Raw genomic sequence first — 23,580 nt, 5'->3', positions numbered from 1 at the left:
CATCACCAGGCAGCGATCAGAGTAGATATTAGCGATGTTAGATGGGTCCTGACGTCGATAATGTCGGAGAAGTGCCGTCCATCAATCAGAACGTGGTCGATTTGCGATTCCGTTAGTTGTGGTGATCTCCAGGTGTAATGATACGGGAGGCTGTGTTGGAAGAAGGTTCTACGAATGGCTATGTTCTTGGAGGCAGCGAAATCGATGAGGCGTAGGCCATTTTCGTTCGTCAGCTGGTGGGCGCTGAACTTACCAATCGTCGGTCTGAATTCCTCCTCCTGGCCTACCTGAGCGTTTCTATCTCCTATGATGATCTTGACATCGTGGCTTGGGCAGCAGTCGTACTCGTCGATCGCTCACCAACCGATCACCCGCCTCTGCATATCACTCATCACGATGAAAGCTGTTCCCAGCTCACGTGTGTTGCCATAGCTCTGGTAGATGGTATGATTACCTCTAAACGTTCGCACCATGGATCCTGTCCAACACACCTCCTGCAGCGCTACGATGCGGAACCCGCGGTCCTTCCGCGGGGTGCTCCCAATGAAGTTGAGAGATCAGCAAATCCACGTACAGAGTTTCAAATCGCAAGTCCTTTTTGTTCGCTGGGGTCATTGCCGTTGGTCTCGGCTCATATTATTCTGTTGCTGATTTTCAGTTACAATGTTTTTTTACGGCTGGCTCGTAGGGCCTGACACCAACCCCCTACTTTCCGGAGGACCATAGTGCACAGTTGAGCTTAGAGTCCTTCCCTGGCACTCAGGCGTTGATCAGCCGCCCCTAACATGTGGATCAGACGCTGTTGTGAGCCGCTCCTCCTGGAGAACAGATGCTCAGGTTTGCAGAAGCAAAAGCACCTACAATTACAATTCTGCGGAATAGAATACTGTGGCTTAGTTGGTTAAAGCGCCGGACTAGCTATACGGAGTCGTGGGTTCAAACCCCACCAAAACAAGTGGCAATTTTTTCACCAATTTATCTGTCAATTTTCCAATTAAACGTTCTTTGCCCACAATACTTCAAGTTTTTTCGTCTCTTTCAGCCGACTGGTGTAGCTGGAAAAGGGCAATAAAATCATTGTCAAACGTTGAATATTACTGTAGGAATTAAACGGCTACGCAGTCTTCAATTCGGAAAACGAGGTTTGTTGTTTGCCCGACGTTCTGACACTTGTCATCTTCAGGGGTAACTGATTGGTCGTTTTTGGTCTTAAGTTTCATCTACCTGTAACTGTCTGGTTGATTTGTTGTTGGTACATGACAATTTTCGTTTGTCTAGTTTTGCAACGGACTGTACGCTGTTGGCGCAAATCTACTCCTTCAAAAAATCTTCCTAGGATTTCTCCAAAAGTTTATTGTTTTTAGATTTCATCAGTTGTTTCTGTTGTGTTTCTGTTAAATAGTTTTTCTGGTATTCTTCGAGCAAATTCCTTACACCAATGCCAGTACTCACGTCGAGTACACCTTAAAAAAAATTAACGTATGATTCGAGTACCTTCTGTTCTTTTTCTGAATTATGTCTGCTTTACTAGCCAAATGAAGAGTTCATCTTTGAACAAGATTGGCACCCGGATGAATTTGGCGGGATTTCGTATTTTTCTGAGACGTATGTACTGAGTATGTATACGCACGCATCTGATGGTGGGTTAATAGCTTTACTTTGCACAGTATAATCCTAAACAAGTAATTATGTCAGATTTTTTTTTTTTTTTAAACTTGGAGATGAATCAGACTTGGATTAAAATAATAAAGCTAAAAATAATAATAGATTACGAAGCTGGTCTACATATTTTAAAAGGGCTTTTAACAATGATTTTTTTTATTGAAAAGATAAAAAAGTGAAAAGAAATAATAAAAAAAAAACAATAATAAATTATTAAATATTGTAAAAGAGCATCAGCTGAAAAATCTTAGTTCAAAATACTTGTATTACTAACTGCAAAATATATCCACGAACTCCAGGAAATTTCTTAAAAGTGATCCTAACACATTTCCTAGTAAGAATGCTGAGAGATACTATAATAAAACAATAATCAGAAAATTGATTTTTTTCGAAAAATTATCATTAAAAATATAAAAATAACACAGCGCAACATTTTTTTGTCTCAAGAGCAAACTTATGTGTCTCCGAAGGATTTTGGGCCTCTGAATCCGAATCCGGGCACAGATTTGCTCTAACACGTCACAATTTTGAGTTATACCTTAATTTATAGGGCAAAATATGCGATTTTGAGCTTTTCTGACTGCAAGCCATTAAGCTTGGAAATATTTTTTTTAAACAATCAAAAGGTTAATTGGCCAATTAACATCTAAATTAACGACTCATGAAAAATATTTCGTTTTACCTAATCAAATTTTATAGATCTAAGCATTTTATGTTAGTATGAAAACTTGCATGCAACTTTTGGAGGATGACTTGTATGGGAAATATCGTACCTAACATAAATCGCTTAAAACTATCAAATTCGATTTGGTAAAACGAAATATTTTGCATGAGTCGTTAATTTAGATGTTTATTGACCAATTAACCTTTTGATTGCTTAAAAAAATATTACCTTGCTTAACGGCTTGCAGTCAAAAAAGCCCAAAATAGCATATTTTGCCCTAAAAATTGAGGTATAGCTCAAAATTGTGACGTGTTAGAGCTAATCTGAGCCCGGATTCAGATTCAGCGGCCCAAAATCTGTCAGAAACTCATAAGTTTGCTCTTGAGACAGACAAAAAGTTATTTTTTGTTACGCTGTGTAATTATTACAAAACAGCAGCATCTGAATCATTTCAATTAAAAATACTTGACTAACCTCTGCAAAGCAACTTCATGAATTTCCAAAGAATTTTTCAAAAATGGCTAGCCTTGATTTTATTATTTGAAAAAAAAAATTATAAATAATTTTCTTACAAAAATTTTAATTTCCAAGAAAAATCAGTATTAATTTTCCATTTTTCCAGTACGGTAAAAACTAAAACTCTTATGATATACAGATGTGCAATGTATCCATCCTGCCCCCTTGTAGAATAAGGTCTTTGTCTTCTGCCCTCTGACTGATGTCCTGGGCGCTAGCCAATCTGAGCAATCGCTCGTATGTTTGGTAAGTTTTGTCGCATGACAGGGTAGCGATTTGCATTCGTCTCCCCTAACGATAGCTTCAATTTTCTACTATTCGAAAGCCGGACAGGAAACGTCTGTGGTGGTCCATTCATTGAAACTGGATGCTGCAGAAATCGCTTACTCCACTAGCTTAAGACAGTACTGGTCAGAAATTTAGGCGGTTAAATAGAGTCAAACGAGACATGAGATGATGAAACCTTTGCATCTTTAAACGAACTAATGCGCATTTCCCACCCCACCGGACCCCTTTCGCAGTTAGTATAAGTGCGGGATCGTGAATAAAACTGAGGTTTTGCATCCAATCGATTTGGTGTCTTCTGCGCACTTATTCAGCAACTTGTAATGCATAAGTGCGCAGAAGACACCGACACGATTCGATGCAAAATCGCAGTTTAATTCACGATCCTGCACTTATACTAACTGCGAAAGGGGTCCAGTAGGGTGGGAAATGCGCAATATAATGATGGCAATAATTAATTAATTTAAAAAGATGCAGCATCTGAAATCCGATGCACAGTCAACACATTGTTGCGCCAGTACACGAATGTGATTCCCCGCTAATAAACGCATTTTTGGCACGTAATGCATCAACATCATCGTCATGCGTATCAGCATCGCCAAATTGTTTACTCTTCCATCTCACAACCGCCTCCCGCTGAAGTGTGCCATTAGCAGAAACATCAGCAAGGGGTCTCTCTCACTGGTGCACATTATTGATGTGATGGCAAATTCAAGACGAGCCTGTAGCTATAGACAAGCTTAGCTGCTTACGGGCGTGACTTTGCATTCGGAGATTTTGTATCAAATTGTTTTATCTTTGTTTTGATCAACCCAATGAACGATCTGGACCAAAGGGTCGCGCAATTGGAACAAGTGTCTTATGCATTTATTATTATTATTTTTTTACATTTACAATACTATCATTTTTCTGTTAGTTCTCTAGTTTCACTATTGTAATCATTCACCTTCTATTCAGATTAGTCTGTGCTGCTGTACGCCAGTGAAACTTGGCATGTATCAGTGGGGAACTCTCAACAGCTGCTGGTTTTCATTGGCAAATGCCACAGGTGTAGAGTAGTGCACTAAGACGTTTACTGTTCCGATTTTTTATTTTTTTTTTATTTTATTATTTCACTTCATATCATATAATTTCTATATATTTTATCGTGTTCAATTTTGTTTTATATGAATTCATATTTTCTTATATGTATTTTTTTAATTTAATTTAATATACTTTTCTATTTTTGTTCTTTTTTATTTTTTTTATTTTTTCCATGTTCTTTTATTTTATTTTATTTGTAGACTTCCGTACTGTTTTTTTTTTTTCAAAAACTCATTCACCTTAGACTGTTATTTTCAAAATAAACTTACTGATATCCATAATGTTTCCCTAATACCATTGGAACAAACGCAACGTATTGATTTTCTACCATAGTTATTTAAAAAGAACTAACCTTTTTAATTATTCAATATCGAAAACTCATATCCACAACATTTAAATTGGTGGACCCTTTGTTCCAATTAATTCGAACGAAAAAAAACTTAATGTGTGGCCACAAACGTACGTCATCGAAGACCACTATTGAATGTGCACGCTCAGTTAGTCTACTTCAGTGAGCATTAGTAAGCGGAGGTGTCTCCCGCAGGATTAGATCCTTGTACAATTACGCACAGCAATTAGTACGTTGGGTCGGAACGATTTTTTCCAATATGGGTGTGCGACATCTGGATACCTACATCCGGGAAACCGTCCCAGGTGGATTCATCAGAATCAATATCGAAGACGAAATCCGGTGAGTAGTTTAAATTTGTAATGGATATCGTACACTGACTGGAGGCCTTATCTTCGCAACAGAAAGTACTTCGAGAAAGCTGGGAAAACCAATCCAAAGCCACCTATTATCGTAATTGATCTGATCACGCTGTATACACCGCTGAGTAAATACGATCGGAAAGGACTCTACTTCGGCGGGCGGTTCAATTTGGCCTACACTGTGATCGATGAGTTTTTCGGTAAACTGAAAGGCCTGGGTGCCAAATTAGTGTTCTTCTACGATGGCCCGGTACCGGAATCGAAAAACGAAACCTGGTGCGCACGTCAGGATCGTCGATATGAGGAGATGTTGCCGCTGATTAGTGCCGTTGATATGGGTTTCGATTTGACCACATTGATGAATTATTCTCCTCCTTTGAACTTCAGATACGCTTTGAAATTCATCGCCAAAAAGTACGGAGAGCTGAAGGTGACCATGACTCATGAGTGCGATCAAGAGTTGGCAGCCCATGTGACAAAAGTGAACGCCCTGGCAATCATCTCCAACGACTCGGACTTTCTCATCTACGAGGGATCCTGGAAGTACTGGTCATCTCGTGAGATACAGCTGCCCACCCTGGTGACCATGGAGTACAATCGGGCCGCTCTGGTTAGACATCTGGACTTGAGCTTCCAGCAAATGCCACTGTTGGCCACTCTCAGTGGCAACGACATCATGCCATTTGATGTCGTGAAGCTGCTTCATTACCAGCTTGGTTACGGGGATAAATTTTCCAAATTGGCCCGGTACATTAAAGGTCTCGGAAATGGACCCCTCAACGAGGCGGCTATTAGGAACATTTTGAGCGCATTTACAAACAGTAGCACTTGGTTTAAGCAGTTTCAGCAGAGCTTGGATACCTACAGTGTGGTAATTTAAACCTTTTTTCTTCATTTATTTATTTTATAAGTTAATTTTTTTTTTGTTTTTTTTTATTTTGATTTTCTTTATCATATTATTTTCTGTTTTATTTTACTTCATTTTATTTAATTTCATAATACTTGTTTAGACTTGATTTGATTTTTTTTCTATATTATTTATTTTATTTTATTTTTTTTATTTTTTTTTTATTTTATTTTATTTCATTTTTTTATTTTACTTTTTTCATTTTACACAAATACACATTTATTTTCAGAATATCAACCCGCAAGACGGTTCCACTACTGGCGATCTTGTTCAAGAAGCCCTTTCCAAGCAGGAATCCGCCTTCATGTATCTGTTATGGCTGGAAAAGCGACTGGACGTAAGCATCGGGTTGGTAGATATGCGCAGAACGGATTTTGGTCAGGACTACGGTCAGCTACAAATTTCACTGATTGTGCACATGGCTGGAATAATTCTGTTCCATCGCAAACCCCGACAGCCCACTCAGTGTTCGATCATCATCAAAACGACCCATCATGAACCACATCAGGCCCACAGTTACCCCGTAGTATATCCTCGAGGCATCGAAACCCCCACACTACTCGACCTTCTGTCCAAAGACCCCGTCGTCCTGGAAGACCTTCAAACTGTGAAGTATCAGCTCCTGGCGTGGATAGCTTCGGACACACTCAATCCGGACGAACTGCGAGAAGTCCCACCGCAGCTACGCATAACCGTTTTCAGCGTGTACTACCTCTTGGACCAAAAGGTCCTCGAGCTGTTTGAAGCCGACTTGCTACTGCAAGTAGCCTACGATGTGGCCTTCGAAACGTACGACCCCAAAGCCGTCGATTACCCCAGGAAGATCGCGAGTCGCCCCTTCCGCTTGGTTTTCCTCTATCAAACGATCTACGGTCTTGCTACGAAGGCCTACCGCCTGGTGGGCTTGGATGACGAAAACTTCCGTGACGACCCTCCCTTCGATGGGGTTCTGTTTCACAAGCGATACGACGATTGGAGCAAAGGGCAGTGCGAGCTGGAGAATATTGAAGAGTGGCGTATCTATAAAGAACTTGTCTCCCAAAGTTTGAAATTGGAAAAGAAGCGATGAGTTTGAAAAGTGTGACATTAATGTAATTTACGCCATTGAAGATTATAAAGTGAATAGTTATTAGGATAAATATAATGGTTTTTCATAAAAGTTAAACTTAAATGTAGAGTGCCACGTAAGATTGTATTAATTTCTGATGTATTATATGGGTTTGAATAAACTGCAGAAGCGCAAAACAGTTGCTTAATAAACTATTCGTTAAGGGTTAAAGTAAGAGACATAGGAAAGTGTTTTGAAAATTGTTATGACTATTCTCATAAAAATTCCCACAGGAAATTTCTCCAGGGAATCATCTGAAAAATCCTGCAGAATATTCTCCACAGTTTTTTTTTTTTTGATTATTACTTTTAATGATTCAGACGGGAATTCGTCCTGCATGAGTTCATACAGAGATGTATTTCTCCAGAAATATCTCCGACATTTTCTCTAAGGATGCCCCTATGAATTTCTCCACGAATTCTTCAAGAAACCTGCTCAAAAATATTTCCCATGAATTTCTACTGAAATTCATAAGGATGGTGTGCTTTTGAGGAATCTTTACAGAAGCTGATCTAGGCAATTTTCTAGGTATTTCTGCAGGATCTGTTTTCGTAATACGTACACAGATTACTCCAGGAATAATATCAGAATTTCATCAGAGATTTCTCCAGAAATTTACCTAAAAATGCCGTACAACTCTTCCACCTCTACTGAATTCCACTTACGGTGTCTCGTGATATATCTCCAATAAAGTCCACCGAAATTACTCCTGGAATTTCTTCAAGAATTTTCCTAGGATTCTTTCAGAGTCTCAAGATATTCACACAATAGTACTTCCTGATTTTTTTTTCAGAGATTCTGCTTTAGATTTCTTCAGAAATTCCCATAAGGATTTTTTTCAGAAATTCCTGCTTGGAATGCTTCCAAAATATCTCTGAATACTTCTTCAGTATTTTTTTTTTTTTAATTTAAGATTCTAAAGTTTTCCCATGGAGTTCCTATTTTGTGAGAAATTCCTTTAGGGATTGCTGCAGGAATTCCTACAAGGTTTTCTTTTTAATCGCTCTTGCGGTTTCGTCAATAATATCTCCTGGGATTGCATCAGAGACTCATGCAAAATTGCTTCAGATGTTCCTCCTGGATTTTCTTCAGAAGCTTTTCTTAAAATTACATAAAATATTGCTGGAAGAATACTGGAAAGAATCCCTGAAGGATTCCCTTAACCCTAGTAGGATGTTTAAGTCAGGAGGATTAGGTTCATAGGCGTAGCCAGAGGGGGGCAGGGGCGACCGTGCAGACCCACCCCCCTGGCCGTTAGATTTTTTTTTACAAATTCGAGCCAATTCAAAGATTATCAGTAATTCAGAGTTCCAAAAAAACTATATCAAGAAATAAACTATTCTAATAAACACGGTTTTTATCCATAATTATCAATCCATTTTCACTCGAAAACCACAAGAAATTTCGCCAAGTATTTCTCCAAAAGAACCACTTCAATCTTATCATATAATTTTACCAAATAACAAGCTAGGTTAAATGGCTAAATTTTGTGAGTCCATCCAAAGATGCTAACAATAATTTGTCCAGAATTTATGGCAGACATGGATTTCTGCATATTTTTTTTTCTAGATATTCCTACAGAAATTCTTCCAGGAATTTGTAAAAAAGCTTTCCTGAGATTTCCTAAGGAATTCCTCATGGACTCATGGAGCTGCTTCCGGGATTCCTCATGGGATTTCTTCAGGAATTTCTCCAGGTTTCCCTCCAAGAATTCTTGCAGCAATTTCTTCTGTAATTCTTTCAGAGACAACTCCAGGGTTAATTTGGAAAAAAAAATCTCCAAGGATTCCTCCAGGAACTCTTAAGAATTCTTTCAGGAATCCCTCTTGGAGTTGTTTCAGGAACTCCTCCAGGAATTAATTCAGTACTTCCTCCAGAAAATGTTTAGAGATTCCCTAAGGAATTCCCCTTGGTATTGCGTTCGGGATTGCTTCTGGGGTTTCTTCCGGAGTTCCTCCACGACCTCTTCTTGAATTTCTCTCTCTTCGATTTCTCCATAAATTTGAGATTTCTCCAGGAATTCTTCCTGGGATTCCTTGAAGAATTCCTCAAGAGATTAGCACGGATATTTCTTCTGTGATTCTTTTAGGAACAACACTAGGGAAATTCCTCTAAGGATTCCCCCAGGAACTCTATGGTGAATTCCTTCAGGAGTTACTCCAGGGACTATTCAGGAATTCCCTTAGGAATGCCTCTTGGAATTGCTTCCAGGATTCCTCCTGGGGATTTTTCAGAAATTCCTACAAGGATTCCTTTAGGCAGGAACTGCTGCAGGGGCCCTCAAGGAGATTCTCCAGGATTCCTTCAGGATTCCGCCAAGAATTTCATCTGCGATTTCTTCAGGAATTCTTCCTGCGATTCATTCAGGAATTTCTCAAGGGATTCCTCTCCACGAATTATTCCAAGATTTCCTCTGGAAATTGCTGCAGGGATTCCTTTAAAAACTCCTCCAGGAGTTCTGCTAGAGATTTCTCCAGGAGTTTCTCTAGAGATTCCTCCGGGAATCCCTACAGACATTCCTCTAGTATATTCTCCAGGGATTCTTCCAAGAATTTCTCTAGGACATAATTCGGGAATTCCTTCTGTGATTCTTTCTGGAACAACTTATTTTAAAAACTCCCCCAAAGATTTCCCCTGGAACTCTTCTAAGGATTCCTTCGGGAATTTTTTCATGTATTTTTTAAGGAACTCCCTCAGGAATTTATTCAGTACTTTCTCCATGAACTGTTTAGGGATTCCCTCATGAATTCCCCTTGAAATTGGTTCCGAGATTCCTTGTGGAGTTTTTTCAGGAATTCCTCTTGGGATTTTTCCAGGAACTGCTGCAGGGATTTCTCCATGAACTCTTTTAAGGATTCCTTAAGATTTTCTCAAAGAATGCCATCTGCGATTTCTTCGGGAATTATTTCTGGTTCACCTACGAATAAGGAGAAAATCTCCTGGAGGAACCTGCTAAGGAATTCACTTACGAATTCCTTGGGAGATTCCTCCACAAATTTTATCAGAAATTCTTCCCGGAATTCCTCTGGGAATTCCTGCAGGGATTTCTCTAAAAATTCGCCCTGAAATTCCGCCAGAAATTCCTCTATGAGCTCCTCTACAGATTTCTCCAGAAGTTCCGCTAGTAATAATTTCCTCTAGGGTATTCTCTAGGAATCCCTTCAAGAATTCCTACAGGAATTCTTTCAGGAATTCTACCAAGAATTGCTGCTCCAGGGATTATCCTATTGATTATTGTAGAGATTTCTCCAGAAATTTTTTCTGCGATTTCTCCAGGTATTTCTCTAGCAAATTATTTCAGGGACTCCTCCAGGATTTCTCCAAGGTCCCACGAGGAATTCCTCCAGTAAAAACCCCAGGGATTTCTTCAGTGATCCTCTAAGAATTTTATCAGAATTTAATCTGGGAATTGATTCATAAATTCTGTCAGCAATTCATCCAGAAATTTCCTCAGGAAATCCTTCACAGATTTTTTTAAGAAATTTGTTCAGGATTTTCTCTACCTTCTAAAATTTCTACATGGATTTCTTCCAGGAATTCTTCCAGATTTTCCTACAGGAATTGCTGCAGGAATTCCTCCAGGAATTCCACTGAAATTCCGCTTAGAATTCCTTCAGGGATTTTTTCCAGGGAATTCGCCACAATTTTTTCGAGAATTCTCAAGGGATTTTTTCAGACATTTCTCCCTGAGTTAGAAATTGGAGTTAGAAAATCCTCCATAAATTCATCCAGTGATTGTTTCAAATATTCCTCTAGAGATTTTTCCAGGTATTCTTCCAGCAATTCCCACAGGAATACCTTCAGGAATTCCCCCAGGCATATTTTCAGGATTTTTTCCAGTAATTTCTCTAGGAACTGCTCCAGGAATAACCCCAGGAATTTCTTCAAGAATTCCTCTAGGAATTTTCCTGAAATCGCCCCTGGACATCTTTCAGAAATTATGTCAGCAATTTTTCTAGAAAATCCTCTGGGAATTTCTTCACAGATTCTTCAGGATTTTTTCAGGGATGCACCCGGAAATTTTTTTTTCTGTGATTTCTTTAGGAACAGCTCCAGGAAAATTCTTCCAAGGATTCCCCCAGGAACTCTTTTTAGAATTCCTTCAGGAGTTCCTCTTGGGATTCATTCAGGAACTCCTCCAGGAATCAATCCAGTACTTCCTCCAGGGACTATTTAAGGATTCCCTTAGGAATGCCTCTACGAATTGCTTTCAGGATTTTTCCTGGGGATTCTTCAGGAATTCCTTCAGGGATTACTTCAGAGATTCCTCCAGAGATTTTTCCTCATTTTTTTCCAAGGAATCCCCCAGGGATTCCTTCAGGAATTCTTTCGATGATTTCTCCAGAGGTACAGAAATAATAGAAATAGAAATATAAATTTCCTAGAATTCCTTTACAGATTCCTCCAGTAATGCTTTCAAGAATTCCCCTAGAGATCCCTCCAGAAATGCCTTCAGTGATTCCTCCAGATTTTTTCCAGTAATTTCTCTAGGAACTCATCCAGGAATCAGCCCAGGAATGTTTTCCAGGGTTCCTCTCCAGGGATTCCATCCAGAATTCCTCTGGAGATTTCTCCAGGAATTCCCCAAGGAATTCTTCCAGAGATTGCTCCATGAATCTAAAAAATTCTTAAGGAAATTCTCCAGGAATTCCTGCTGGGTTCATCCAAGAATTTCTCCAGGGATTACACCAGAAATTTGTTCAGAATTTCTTCCAGGAATTCCTTCAGGATTCTCTCTGGATATTATTCCAGGAATTGCTTTAGGAATTTCTCTAAAAATTCCTCCAACGGTTTCTTCCGAAATTTCTCTAAGATTTTCTCTAGGAATTCCTCAAGAGATTTCTTCAGATTTTTTTCTAGGGATTCCTCCATGAATTTCTACAGGAATTTCCAGAATTTATCCAGGAATTCCTCCAGGTATACTTTAAGAAATTCCTCCAGGGATTGCTTCGGTAATTTTTCCAGGGATGGCTCCAGAAATACCTGAAGTGATTTCTTCAGAAATTCCTCTCATTTTCTCTTCAAAACTTCAATAAGGAGTTCCTTCAGAAATTTCAAAAATCATTCAATCATCGTTTCCATGGATATACCCTAGAATTTTTCTAGGATTACCTGATTACTTTTAAGAATTACATCAAGAATTTCTGGAGAAATTCCTTCAGTAATTCTTCAAAGAAACACACATGCCACAAGAGAGTCACGGCAGCGCAGGATTTGGTTGCGTACAAGACACTGTGACTTACTTTGAACATATAAGAACTTACATGCTAAAAGTGCTTTCAAACATTGTTCAGGGAATCCTTCAGAAATTCATCGTGTTGCGTTTAGTTATAAAAGCTAGTAGGTACAAATTTGCCATGGGTACTTGCCCCCCTGACCGAAAAGCTGACTTCGCCCTTGATTAGGTTTAGGAGGGTTAAAACACTTTTGGTGAGGTTTCTGGACAAAAATTCTTGAAACAGTTCATGCAGTTATCTCTAGAGGAATTAATGCCTGACAGAATATCTGAAGAAACTTTTTCAGATACCTTCTTGATCATTAAAAAAAATCACGAGAAACTTCTGGAGAAACTTCTGGGAAAACTCTGGGGAAGTAATTCCAGGGAAAATTTTTTGATGGGACTCCTGAAGATATTTGTAGATAAATTTCTGTAAATATCAGTAGCAGTAGCAGTAATTGCCGAGAAAGGTACTGAGAGAATTCTTTAATAAATTTCTGTGGAATTTCTGATCTCATAGAGCTATTTCTTGGGGAATTTTTGTGAGAATTTTAAAAACAATTTCTAAAGCGATTAGTTCACAAAAAATCTGAAATGAATCCCACAGAAACAAAACAGAAATCCTTAAGGAATTCTTTAACGAATTACTCAAAAAATCAAAAAAAAAACGTTTTTAAAGGTATCCCTGAAAAAATACCTGGACAAGCTGTAGAACCCTCTGCTAGTATTCATAGAACAATTTCTTAAAAATTTCTTAAAGATGCTAAGAAATACATTCCTGCAAGAATTGCTAAGAAAATCTTTGAATAAACTCCAAAACCATCACCGGCAAAGTTCCTGAAGGAATCCCAGAGGAAAGGTTTGAATAAATCATAAGCAAACCCTATTGGAGGAGTACCTAGCCGAGCTTCTGGAGAGACGCAAAAGGGTCTTCCAGAAGAATTAATAGCGAGTTTTTTTTGGAATTGCTAAATAAGTGCATGAGAGAGTCCCTGAATATATGAAGGAACCTTTGAATACCTGAAGGAACCTCTGAAGAAATTTCGGTAAAATGTTATCAAAAACCCAACCTATAGAACGATGATTCATTGTTGATCCCATTGATGAATTTCGACTCTGATATTTTGAGAGAAATATAGGAAAAGAAATATCTAAGCATTTTTTTTTAAAGAGACAAAAAAGTCCATGAGCGTTCCATAATTTTCTTAGAGTGTGAGCTTTATAATACTGACATTAAAAGTCAACCCGTATTAATTACTGTATTCAATAATCTTGTAGATTTTTTTTAACTCAACTAAATGTTTATATTTTTTCTAAAATTACATTTTGTTTAGCGAAACTTTTTCAAAAATAAATAGAAATGTTCCTTGGATTTTCAATAGATATTACTGTTATATAATAAGGTAGCGAACCACTTGGGCAGTGGCCGGTATTTTGGGCACTCTTCACTATAACTCAGTCAATTCCAATCCAATTTACTTGAAATTTTGTATACGTATAGTATCGCGTTCCAAAAATTCTGTCAATTGGTTCAGAATTGGCTGAGTTATCGCAGAAAAGTGCCCAAAATATTACCCCTGAAAAAAAATGAAAATAAAACCATGAAAGTATGGAAGTAAATCATGAAGGAATTTTAAAAGGTGTTCCTGGATAAATCTCGGTAATAGTAAATGGAAAAAATCCCCCAAAAAAATATTGGCGGAATCCAGGAAAGATCTGCTGGATCAATCTCAGAAAATGGAGACATCCTATATATCCTAGAGGGATCCAGGAGGAAATTGCTGGAAGAATCCCGGAAGGAACTCCTGGAGGAATCTCCGAATTTTCAAAAGGAGGAATCTCAGAAAGAATCATAGAGTAATTCCAGAAGACTCTCGAAGAAATCCTAAAAAGAAGGAGTGAATTTCGAAAGGAAGTTCTGGAAGAATATCGGTAGAAATCACGGTTGAAATTTCTGGAAGGAGGAATCTTTGAAGGAACTCTAGGACGAATCCCAAAAGCAACTCCTGATCAATTTTGGAAAATTTTGGAGGAGTCCCAGAAGAATCTCCGAACAAATGAGAGAATTCTCGAAGGAGCTTCTGGAGGAATTCAAGAAAAAACTCATTGAAAAATCACAGAAGAAACTTTCAAACAAAAGCTGCTTATGGAATTCAAAAAAAAGGTAATCCTTATAGGAACTTCTAGACGAATCCAAGAAGAAACTTTTTGAGGATTCCAAGAATTAATTCCTGAAAGGACACCTGAGGCAACTGCTGGAGTAATTTCAGTAGGAACTCCTGGGGGTCCCTCGAAGGAACCTCCGGAGAAATCTTATAAAGAACTTTTAGGTCAATCTCTGTAGTCACTCCTGGAGGAATTCCAGAAGGAGCTTCGTAATGAATCTCAGAAGGAACTCTAGGAGGAATCTGAGAAGAAATTGTCCTAGGAAACAAGATGGAATTTATGGAGGAATTCACAAGGAACTTCTGAAGGAATGCCTGAAGAAATTTATGGAGGATTATCACTCTGTAGCAAGCGAATTTACGGATTCAGTCAGGAATGCTTCTTAGGATTCCTTTCTGAATTTCTACAGAGTTCGTCCAGGAATTCCAGGAGAAAGAGTTCCTTCTATAATTTCCTCTGGATTTTTTTCGGAAAATAATTCTGAATTTGGCTTTATGTTCCTCATGGACATCTTTCGAAGGGTTATTGCTGAATTCATTCAATAATTTTGTTTTTCGTAATTGCTTGCTAGATTGTTTGATAGACATCCTTACCGAAATAGCCAATAAATTTTCCTCAGAGTCGTACCAAAGTTCATCACCAGTATGTCTTTTTCACTTCACTTTTTCATTTTTTGTGAAACTATTGTGCTAAAAGAGGTTCAAAAAAAATCCCTCGTGAAATAAATTGAAGCATTTCTGGAGGAATTTATAAAAGAATGCACGGCAGTGTTCCTGAAGGCTTAGTTACAGTTTAAGTATCTCTAGAACCATGAACCATGTGTTTAGGCGGGGTTAGATATAAGAGGATTGAAACGGTCTGACTCCATTGCAAATTACTCAGACAAACCAACGAAGTTTTACAATAATAATCACAACACCCCATTCTATTGTCTATTATGTAAACTAGAACACAAAATGTCAATAACATTTTTGGGAGGCATCGCATCGTCATGGCCACAAATCGATTCCAACGAAATTCAGATGTCCACTCATGTCCTTCACCACCACTACCCGGAGGAGGAAAGGACAATGAACGAAAACCACTCGATGCACACGCTGAGAATTCAAGCACCCCTTCATCATCCCCATAGCCAACAATGCAATCAGCTAGTGCTTGTGGCCAATCGATTTACATTTTTCCAATTTTGTCTGCCGAACTGTGGCGATATGAGTTTCGGATGGACTGGCCGAAACTGACTATGTAGGTACAAATGGCGGCCATGGTGCGATGGATGGTGTAGCTGTGAAACAACCAGCCGCTAACAAAGTTCAATTCAGTAGAATTAAACGGTTCCGAAAATTTCAGAGACTGGGTTGGTAACCGTAGTATGTAGTACTAATATCAGAACAATGCGTTTTAAAGTTCGCTAAAATGGCAATTATTATTGCGATAATTGTTCTCAACACTTTGACGATTTTTTTGATAAAGTAACATCCAATGTCTATCGGCTTTTTCTTATCATTTGACACTTACAAAAATCCTTTCATAATAATGGTTTATCACACTACGTTTTTTAACACAAAAAATAGGGAATACAAACCCGATAATATTTATAACTCATTGTAATATAATCACAAACATCTTTCATGTTTGTAAAATGTTATAACTCAATTATATCACATAATCAAAAAGTTGTTCAATAATTCATTGTAGTATTATTTTATTCTGAAACTTCGAAAATAATATTACAAAATTGTACCTCATTTTGATATAAACTAGTTATCTCTCTCTCTTCTTGGCGTAACGTCCTCACTGGGACAAAGCCTGCTTCTCAGCTTAGTGTTCAAGCACTTCCACAGTTATTAACTGAGAGCTTCCTCTGCCAATGACCATTTTGCATGTGTATATCGTGTGGCAGGCACGAAGATACTCTATGCCCAAGGAAGTCAAGGAAATTTCCTTTACGAAAAGATCCTGGACCGACCGGGAATCGAACCCGTCACCCTCAGCATGGTCATGCTGAATACCCGTGCGTTTACCGCCTCGGCTATATGGGCCCTATAAACTAGTTATCTTGTAGTCAATATCACATTTTGTTATAATTTTGTTCTGATTATAACTAAACAAGTTATTACCTTGATTTTACCAGCAATCAGCATACTTTCTGTTGCAATTTAAGCTATTTTACCATCATTCTGCACCTGATATGTAACACAATAAGTATGTAGCAAGATAAATATTAGAATATCAAAACGCATAACGTTATAAAATTGGTAAAGTTTTCTAGTCCGAATCAGACTAACGTCTAGAGACGCCGTCCTACGTCACAGAATGAAATGTAATGCATCCAAGCCATAAAAACTCTCAGGGAAGCCTTTGGCCTCCAAGGACAAAGGCCTAAAATTAAAAAAAAAACTTGAACTTCACCAAAATGAATGCATTGCTGCTCGCTTTCACAGCTTCACAAAACTAGTGTGCAGTACCCAAAGTAAGCTGATGGAGCAAGCAATACATCATTCAGATTTAAGGACACGCGACCTCGGAGAGAACCGAAGAGCGAGAGTTGGGAATTGGATGGGATCCAAAAATCAGATAAAAAAAAACACTTTCTGGCAGTCGTCTAGCAGCCAGGACGAGTAAGTAATTTTCAACAGCCGCAATCGGGCCATCTCGGTACGGAACGACTCGCTGGGTTCACAGGCTTTTTTCGATGGTGATGCAGGCTGAAGCTGCTGCGACTACTGCTGGTGGTGGTCCTTGAAAACGTGGAACATTTTTGAATGAGCTCATGGTCAGGCCGGCTGGAGGACAAGTGTGGCTTTCATCCATGGTGATTTTTCACAAAAACGGCTAATTACAGCAATTCAGTGTCTATTGAGTGATTGAATACGTTCTCTGAACGTGGCAGACTATCTATGATTTTTAAAGCATTTAAATAGTTGAATGTTTTACCTGGAAAAGCACAATGGCGTGTGTGATTGTTTAATTAGGTACCTGGAAAGAGAAAAAAATGATATCATTAAACCAGTTATTAAAGTGTAAATCCCTATCCCAGAATCCAACAATTAACAGATTAATTTAAATGAGTGTAATCAGTTTCGTACCTTTTAATTCCGCCCTATGTTGCTTATCCTTTGACAGATACGCATATTTCGACTACCACTTGTAATCTTCCTCAGTGTCAGTTATCCACTGGAGCTCCAAAGGATAAGCAACATAGGGCGGAATTAAAAGGTACGAAACTGATAACACTCATTCGAAGAGGGTATTCTGCTTAGAGGGTTCGAAAAGTCGGTACAAGAGATTAATTTAATTCACCCTCCCAGAATGATTTGCATATTAAATCAGGGATGGAAACACATATTTGCAAAAAGTTACACTCACTTACTATTCTGTCTGTTAAGAAGCATGCTGACAGTAGTTCATGAATTTTCCGATGGTCTAATATCTACGGTTTTTTTTTTCAAATTTGTCTCAAATTTTGCATTCGGATTTTAAATGACCAAAAAGGAAAGTTTTCATCATCAGTTTGCCATTTTGAATCTACCCGTGCTTTTTAAACAATTCTAAGAAAGAAATTATTGAAAATTCAAATAACATTCTCAGGTTTGTTCACTTGATATGCAATATTGCAGATAATTTATGGGTATATGTGGAAATTTTTTTCGGCATTTTCTTTCGAGATTTTTTTTCAAAATTTCTTTCTGAATGAATGACTTTTAACTAAATTCCAAAGGCAATTACAATAAAACTGTTTCAGCATTTTTTAAAGATTATTTTGGGAGTTTCTTTGAAAATTCTTGTTAAGCTTTTTCTTTGTTATTTCCTCAACAATTCCTTTGGGAATTCATTTAGTAACATGTTTAAAAATAATTTAGCTATTTTTCTACCCAGTTCTGAATTTCACATTTTCTGATTACCTCCGTCAAGATATTCATAAATCTGAAATTGTTTCCCTCCCCCTTCTGGGAAACGGAAGGGGCATCTCTTAAAAAATATATATACAGTATGACCCATAAAAAATGCTACAGTTTTCAAAGTCATCGTTCCCCTACTTCGAACTGATTAACCTTGCATGTTTTCTGAGGAGATAATTTTCTTGCAATTGCTTGCAATCACATTCAATCAAATTTTATTTTCAAAATAATACTTTTATGGCTGGATAAGGTTTTCAGGAGTTCGTTGGTTCGTCGGACAAGAACGAAAAAAATTTTAACTTATAAATTAAGAGACATTTTCTGAAAATTGAATTATTTGACAAATGATAATTTTTGGAAAATATTATGTTTTAAGCATGAAATTGTTTTTAAGTACTTAGTATTTGTACCTATCATAAAGGTAGGTTTATATGCCTTCATCGACAAAAAATTGTTTCGAAAAATGTTCAAACAGTGTTAAGTTTTTTATTAATTTATCTTAAATACGGTTTTTAATATGTAGCTGTAGCTCCTTGTTTAGTTTTTGTTTCCTAAACATTTGAAATTATTTTTAAAATGTTTTTCAAACATGGGCGCATTAAAGATTTTCTTCATGGTTTCCATGTGTTTAAAAGTTTTTATCTTAGTTCATTTTGCTCTGAAAATTAGAGGAAAACTTGATTTTATTCAGAAGTTGTTATAAGGTGTTATAAGGTATCCCATATACGTAAGCAATGAATATTTTGACAAAAATTCTAGAGATCCTGTATGACAGTGACCTCCTTATTGTATCCTAATCCAAAAAAGTTTAATTCATTAGGGTTATTTCAATAAAAATTATCAAAGAAAATTTCGAAAATTCTCCATAGTAATTCCCATATAAACCTATTTTACTTTTGGGCCACCATTAAATCACATCAAGGATTGTAATGAACATATGGGAGCTGAGAATTTTTGACATGTTTAAAGTCTAAACTGCCCTAATGGACAATCACGTACAACTACGATTAGTACGGCCATGTACAGCTGTGTTCATAAAAAAAGCAGTGAAAGCCGTTTTCCATACAAAATGGCCAACTTCGACATGATGCAACTTTGTTCTCCTATGAGCGATTGAGCTGAAAATTTGACAGTGAACTACAAATCTGGTGAATATTGTTATAGTAAAATCTGAGAATTTTCGAAGCACGTGGGAAAAAGTTAAACACCATATGAAATTGATCAAAATAATAGCAGTGTTTGTTTTGATTTTTTCTATTCAGCAAATATTTTTAAAATTCTCAACCTTGTAGGTTATTTTGTAACTAAGGTGGAAACTGTTCGAATAGCGTGCGGAAATATTTCTTGCCTCTTCAAGATAAAGTTACATTTCAATTTATCTACACTGCTATTATTTTGATCAATTTCACATAGTGTTCAACTTTTTCCCACGTGCTTCGAAAATTCGCAGATTTTGCTACAGCAATATTAACCATATTTGTAGTTCGCTGTCAAATTTTCAGCTCAATCGCGCATAGGAGAACAAAGTTACAGCATGTCAAAGTTGGCCATTTTGTATGGAAAACGGCTTTCACTGCTATTTTTATGAACACAGCTGTATGTTCTGCTCATGCTCATACTAATTTTTGAAAGATCTAGCTTAAGGTGAATGCAATTTATACTCATTTATTTCATGCAAATCATAACACGACCAGTTCATAAAATGGTCATATAGAACCTCATGCTAACTAATGTCCTTAGAAACCTTCTGCATATGGTTTAAGTATTTGTCCATCTTACCCCCATGTATACATTTGAAACCACTTTCCACTGTACACTCAAACCTCCATTTAGGTAGGATCCATTTAGGTAATAGTAGTTTACGCAACAAGGTGCAGAATGACGATTTTTACAGCACGAGTCGTACATTTATCCAACGAGGCTTGCCGAGTTGGATAATTACGACGAGTGCTGGGAAAATCGAGTTCTGCACCGAGTTGCGTACAACGTTTTTTGCAATTTCATAAATTACCCTTGAGGATAGTTTTTAACAAAACTTTTTCATCAAACTGCACACTGATGTTCATAGCCATGTTTAAGAAAATCTGATCATAACAGGTTATACTGTGCAGTTGTCACAATTTTCCATAACTGCGTCCAGAAAGCATCAAGAAGTTGACCAAAACTGAAAACAGTGCTGTAATGGTTCATTACGCAACGCAAATCAGTGCTGTAATGAACCATTACAGCACTGTTAATTTGGTGTGGGAAAGTAGGCCTTTTCCTGTCAGATTTGCGTGAGGTAAAACAGCCTATTACGATGAGAAATTGCAAAAAATCTATTTAGGTCCCTCCATTTAGGTAACGTTACCTAAATAGAATTTGGTTGTGTTCAGAACAGTTGGAGTACTTAAGATTGATGACGTCATACCCGACATTAACCTATCATTCACCTGTTTTTATTTTCGTCACCAAACCCAACATAGACCCAACAGTTGTTCGATGTTGGTCCAACAGTGGCCCAACATACGATAAAAATTTACCCGACATTGACCCGACATTTAACAATTTTTCAGTCTGGCGGAATTTTTCAGGGTTTTTTGTGTTCCGTGCCCAGCTAGTCATTTGCATGACAATTCTCACCTGAGACCCTCCAAAACCCCCAAAACCGCCCCTGAAGCCCCTCCCCTCCAGAAACTCCCTTTAAAGTTCTCTGAAACTCCACATGACCATCTTTAAATTTCCTATTCGAGTCACTCTCCCTAGTTAAACTTCTTTGCAACCTTGTACTCTATTCAGGTAATGAACTGAATCCATTTAGGTAAAAATTCTATTTAGGCAGTCCCGATCCATTACCTAAATGGAGGTTTTGGTGTACCTTTTTCTCTCACATATTCAACAGTTCGCCAATCGGTGGCAAAAATAGAACCCAGTAATGGAGAGGACGTCAATAAAAGCCCATCAATTTGTTGATTGCTTTTTTTCGGGAATGAGCATCGACGGACACCAAATTGCGATTGGATTTCATCCGCTGGAGACACAACAAGGTGAACAACCACCTACCTACAGTGGGAATTGGTCCCCGGTGACTTTTTGATTTAATTTCATGACCCATCGATCTTTGAGCTATTACTCCCACCACCGGAAGCGCCGGAAAGAGTTTCTCGTGTTTCAAGGGCGCCTTGAGTTGAAATCCATCCTTTTTGGACCTTGTTTCAGTGAACCATTTCGGTGAACAGGAAATTGTATTCAACTTCGCGTTGCTGGCACTTTCGCAGGTCGTTGCTGCACAGTAGGAACGGATGGGCCCAACATTGTAGACTTCTTCTAGGAGCGAGCTAGAGAAATAGTGAGTTCAGTTACTTTTCTACAACCGATCCGATACGGTTCGTTTCAGGCGGGATTCTATTGAAAGCTAAAAATAGAACTTCGTTCTTGCTCACTTCTTCCCCGCCGCGGATGCGCCACCCTTCTCGATTAGGTATATACAATGAGCGGGTGGGTGCTGCTAGTAAATCGGCTCTATCAGCGAAACGAGTATTCACCTCGTTCGATGGTAGTGAACTTGAATTAAACATTTATCAGCATTCTGCAAAAAGGAAACGGCGTTGAGCTTTGTGCTAGTCATGCTGTTCTCTACACACATGCACAACTTATTCTAGTAGGGACGAATACGTGGAACGTTTCGATATTGAATTTAAAAATAGTAAAAGCTAAAGCTCAGATAAGCATCATATGTTCAGCCAGATAAGTCCAAAATACCTTTGGGAAACCAGCACTGCACTGATATCGAATACGAAATAATATGCATTTAAAGGCTGCAATCAAAAATTGGTTTCAATTTAGTAAAACTGCTGTGAGAAGCTTATAAAGCTTCCTTTATTGTGTTACGTGAAAAATATAAAAATTGCAGTTTTTATTTCTTTATGATGAAATATAGCATTTCTAGCTCAATGCACGAATCGTGTAGACGCTACCTTTTTCAATTCATATGAAATTTTGCTCTTGTATGAGCTTCTATCTTTGCTTTTAAAAGACAATCACACCGTCTTCGACCTTGCGGGCCTCTACAGACTGAACATTACAAACATTTGACAACGGACAACACATACAACACCCAGTGGCTCAGTGGAGAATTTTCCGTTCGACGAAAAGTTTTCCCCGACTGGGGCGGGAATCGAACCCACACTCCGAGGCTTATGAGACGCCTAAACGACTGACGCCGCTAACCGCTCGGCCACGAAGCCCACATTTTGTTTTGTAATATTTTTCACCTAACTCTAAAAAAGCGTACGGAAAAAAAACCTTATTTTCTTCTTCAATAAATCACAACTTGAAATCGGGTTGTTAACTTAAAATTATGCCTACGAGGATATTTCAAGAACCTTTAGAAAAGAAAATACACTGAGAGTTATATTTATCATGGGTCTATGTTATATGTCATATAATATCAATTTTTTAAAAACCTCACCCTTCGATTTTTTTTTTTATTATTTTTCTGTTGAAAGCTGACTTTCAGCCTCAAAGTTTGCCAAATAGCCCAGGATGGTCGAATGCTTTTAACTATTTTTTCTCGATTTTTTTTTTTCATTGATTTTAAGAACAAGCACAAGAAAAAAAATTGAAATTTTCGGACATCACAAAAAGAATTTTAAAAAAAAAACAAAAAATAACCCTAAAATCCGGTAAAATTTTGGATTTTTTTTTTAAATCTAACAAAAATCCGCGATGACTTTAAAGTTCCCATAAAGCATGACAAATATTTGGCCAAACAAGCTCAATAAAAGGCCAGCACAACGTGAATCATGACAACCTTGGATGAATATCGAACTACAATGGCAAATCTTTGGCATAATGCCTAAGGTTTATTACAGTCGCAGTGTAATGGCACCTTTACTCTCGGTGTATTTTTTTTTCAAATTCCTTTAAATATCATCAAACATTTCGAAGACATCATTACAATCCAGCAAACCCTTATCAAATTATAGATTTTGAAGAAGAAAATTAGGATTTCTTCATTTGCCCTTTATCGAGTAAAAAAAGGCATTTTTTATGTGTTGGCACTTGTTTGGAAATTTTGTAAAATAATAATGATTTAAGGACTGTATCGTTAATTATGAGTACACCTTAAAATTGCTGTATTTCAAAAAGTTTTATTTATTTTGTAAATTAAATTCAAAAACATTGTTCATTGACCATCAGAAAAGCCCATGACATGATTGTATATTTCATTTTTCGTGGATCTTGCCACCTCTCGCACTTTTTTCTTGGCGTGCTTCATAAGGTTTTGGACAACCGTTCCGACGATGGTTTTGCATACGTTGACCCAGTTTTTCTTGAATTTTGTGACGTCCTCTGCTCCTCTATCCTTTTTCCGTAGTT

General features: G+C 37.7%; 2 protein-coding genes across 4 annotated transcripts in view; one reads left to right on the top strand and one right to left on the bottom strand.

The window, feature by feature from the left end:
• The window catches only part of LOC109405826 (adenylate cyclase type 6), a 626,637-nt gene that overhangs the window by 512,542 nt on the left and 90,515 nt on the right, over window positions 1-23,580 (bottom strand). The gene's annotated exons all lie outside the window — the stretch shown is intronic.
• On the top strand, window positions 3,522-17,284 carry LOC109410481 (uncharacterized). Of its 2 annotated transcripts, none has more exons than XM_062855490.1 (3): window positions 3,522-4,901; window positions 5,309-5,792; window positions 6,058-17,284. In XM_062855490.1, the coding sequence occupies exons 1-3, from the start codon at window positions 4,819-4,821 to the stop codon at window positions 6,895-6,897; spliced, it is 1,407 nt and encodes a 468-aa protein (XP_062711474.1). In that variant the 5' UTR covers window positions 3,522-4,818; the 3' UTR covers window positions 6,898-17,284. The 2 variants fall into 2 exon arrangements, with proteins under 2 accessions (XP_062711474.1, XP_019539584.3); XM_019684039.3 differs by having other exon boundaries at window positions 3,523-4,901; window positions 4,964-5,792.

Source organism: Aedes albopictus, chromosome 3, assembly GCF_035046485.1.
Source record: "Aedes albopictus strain Foshan chromosome 3, AalbF5, whole genome shotgun sequence".
Lineage (NCBI taxonomy): Eukaryota > Metazoa > Arthropoda > Insecta > Diptera > Culicidae > Aedes > Aedes albopictus.
Note: the sequence above shows the minus strand (reverse complement) of the source record. Positions and strands in the feature narration are given on the sequence as shown.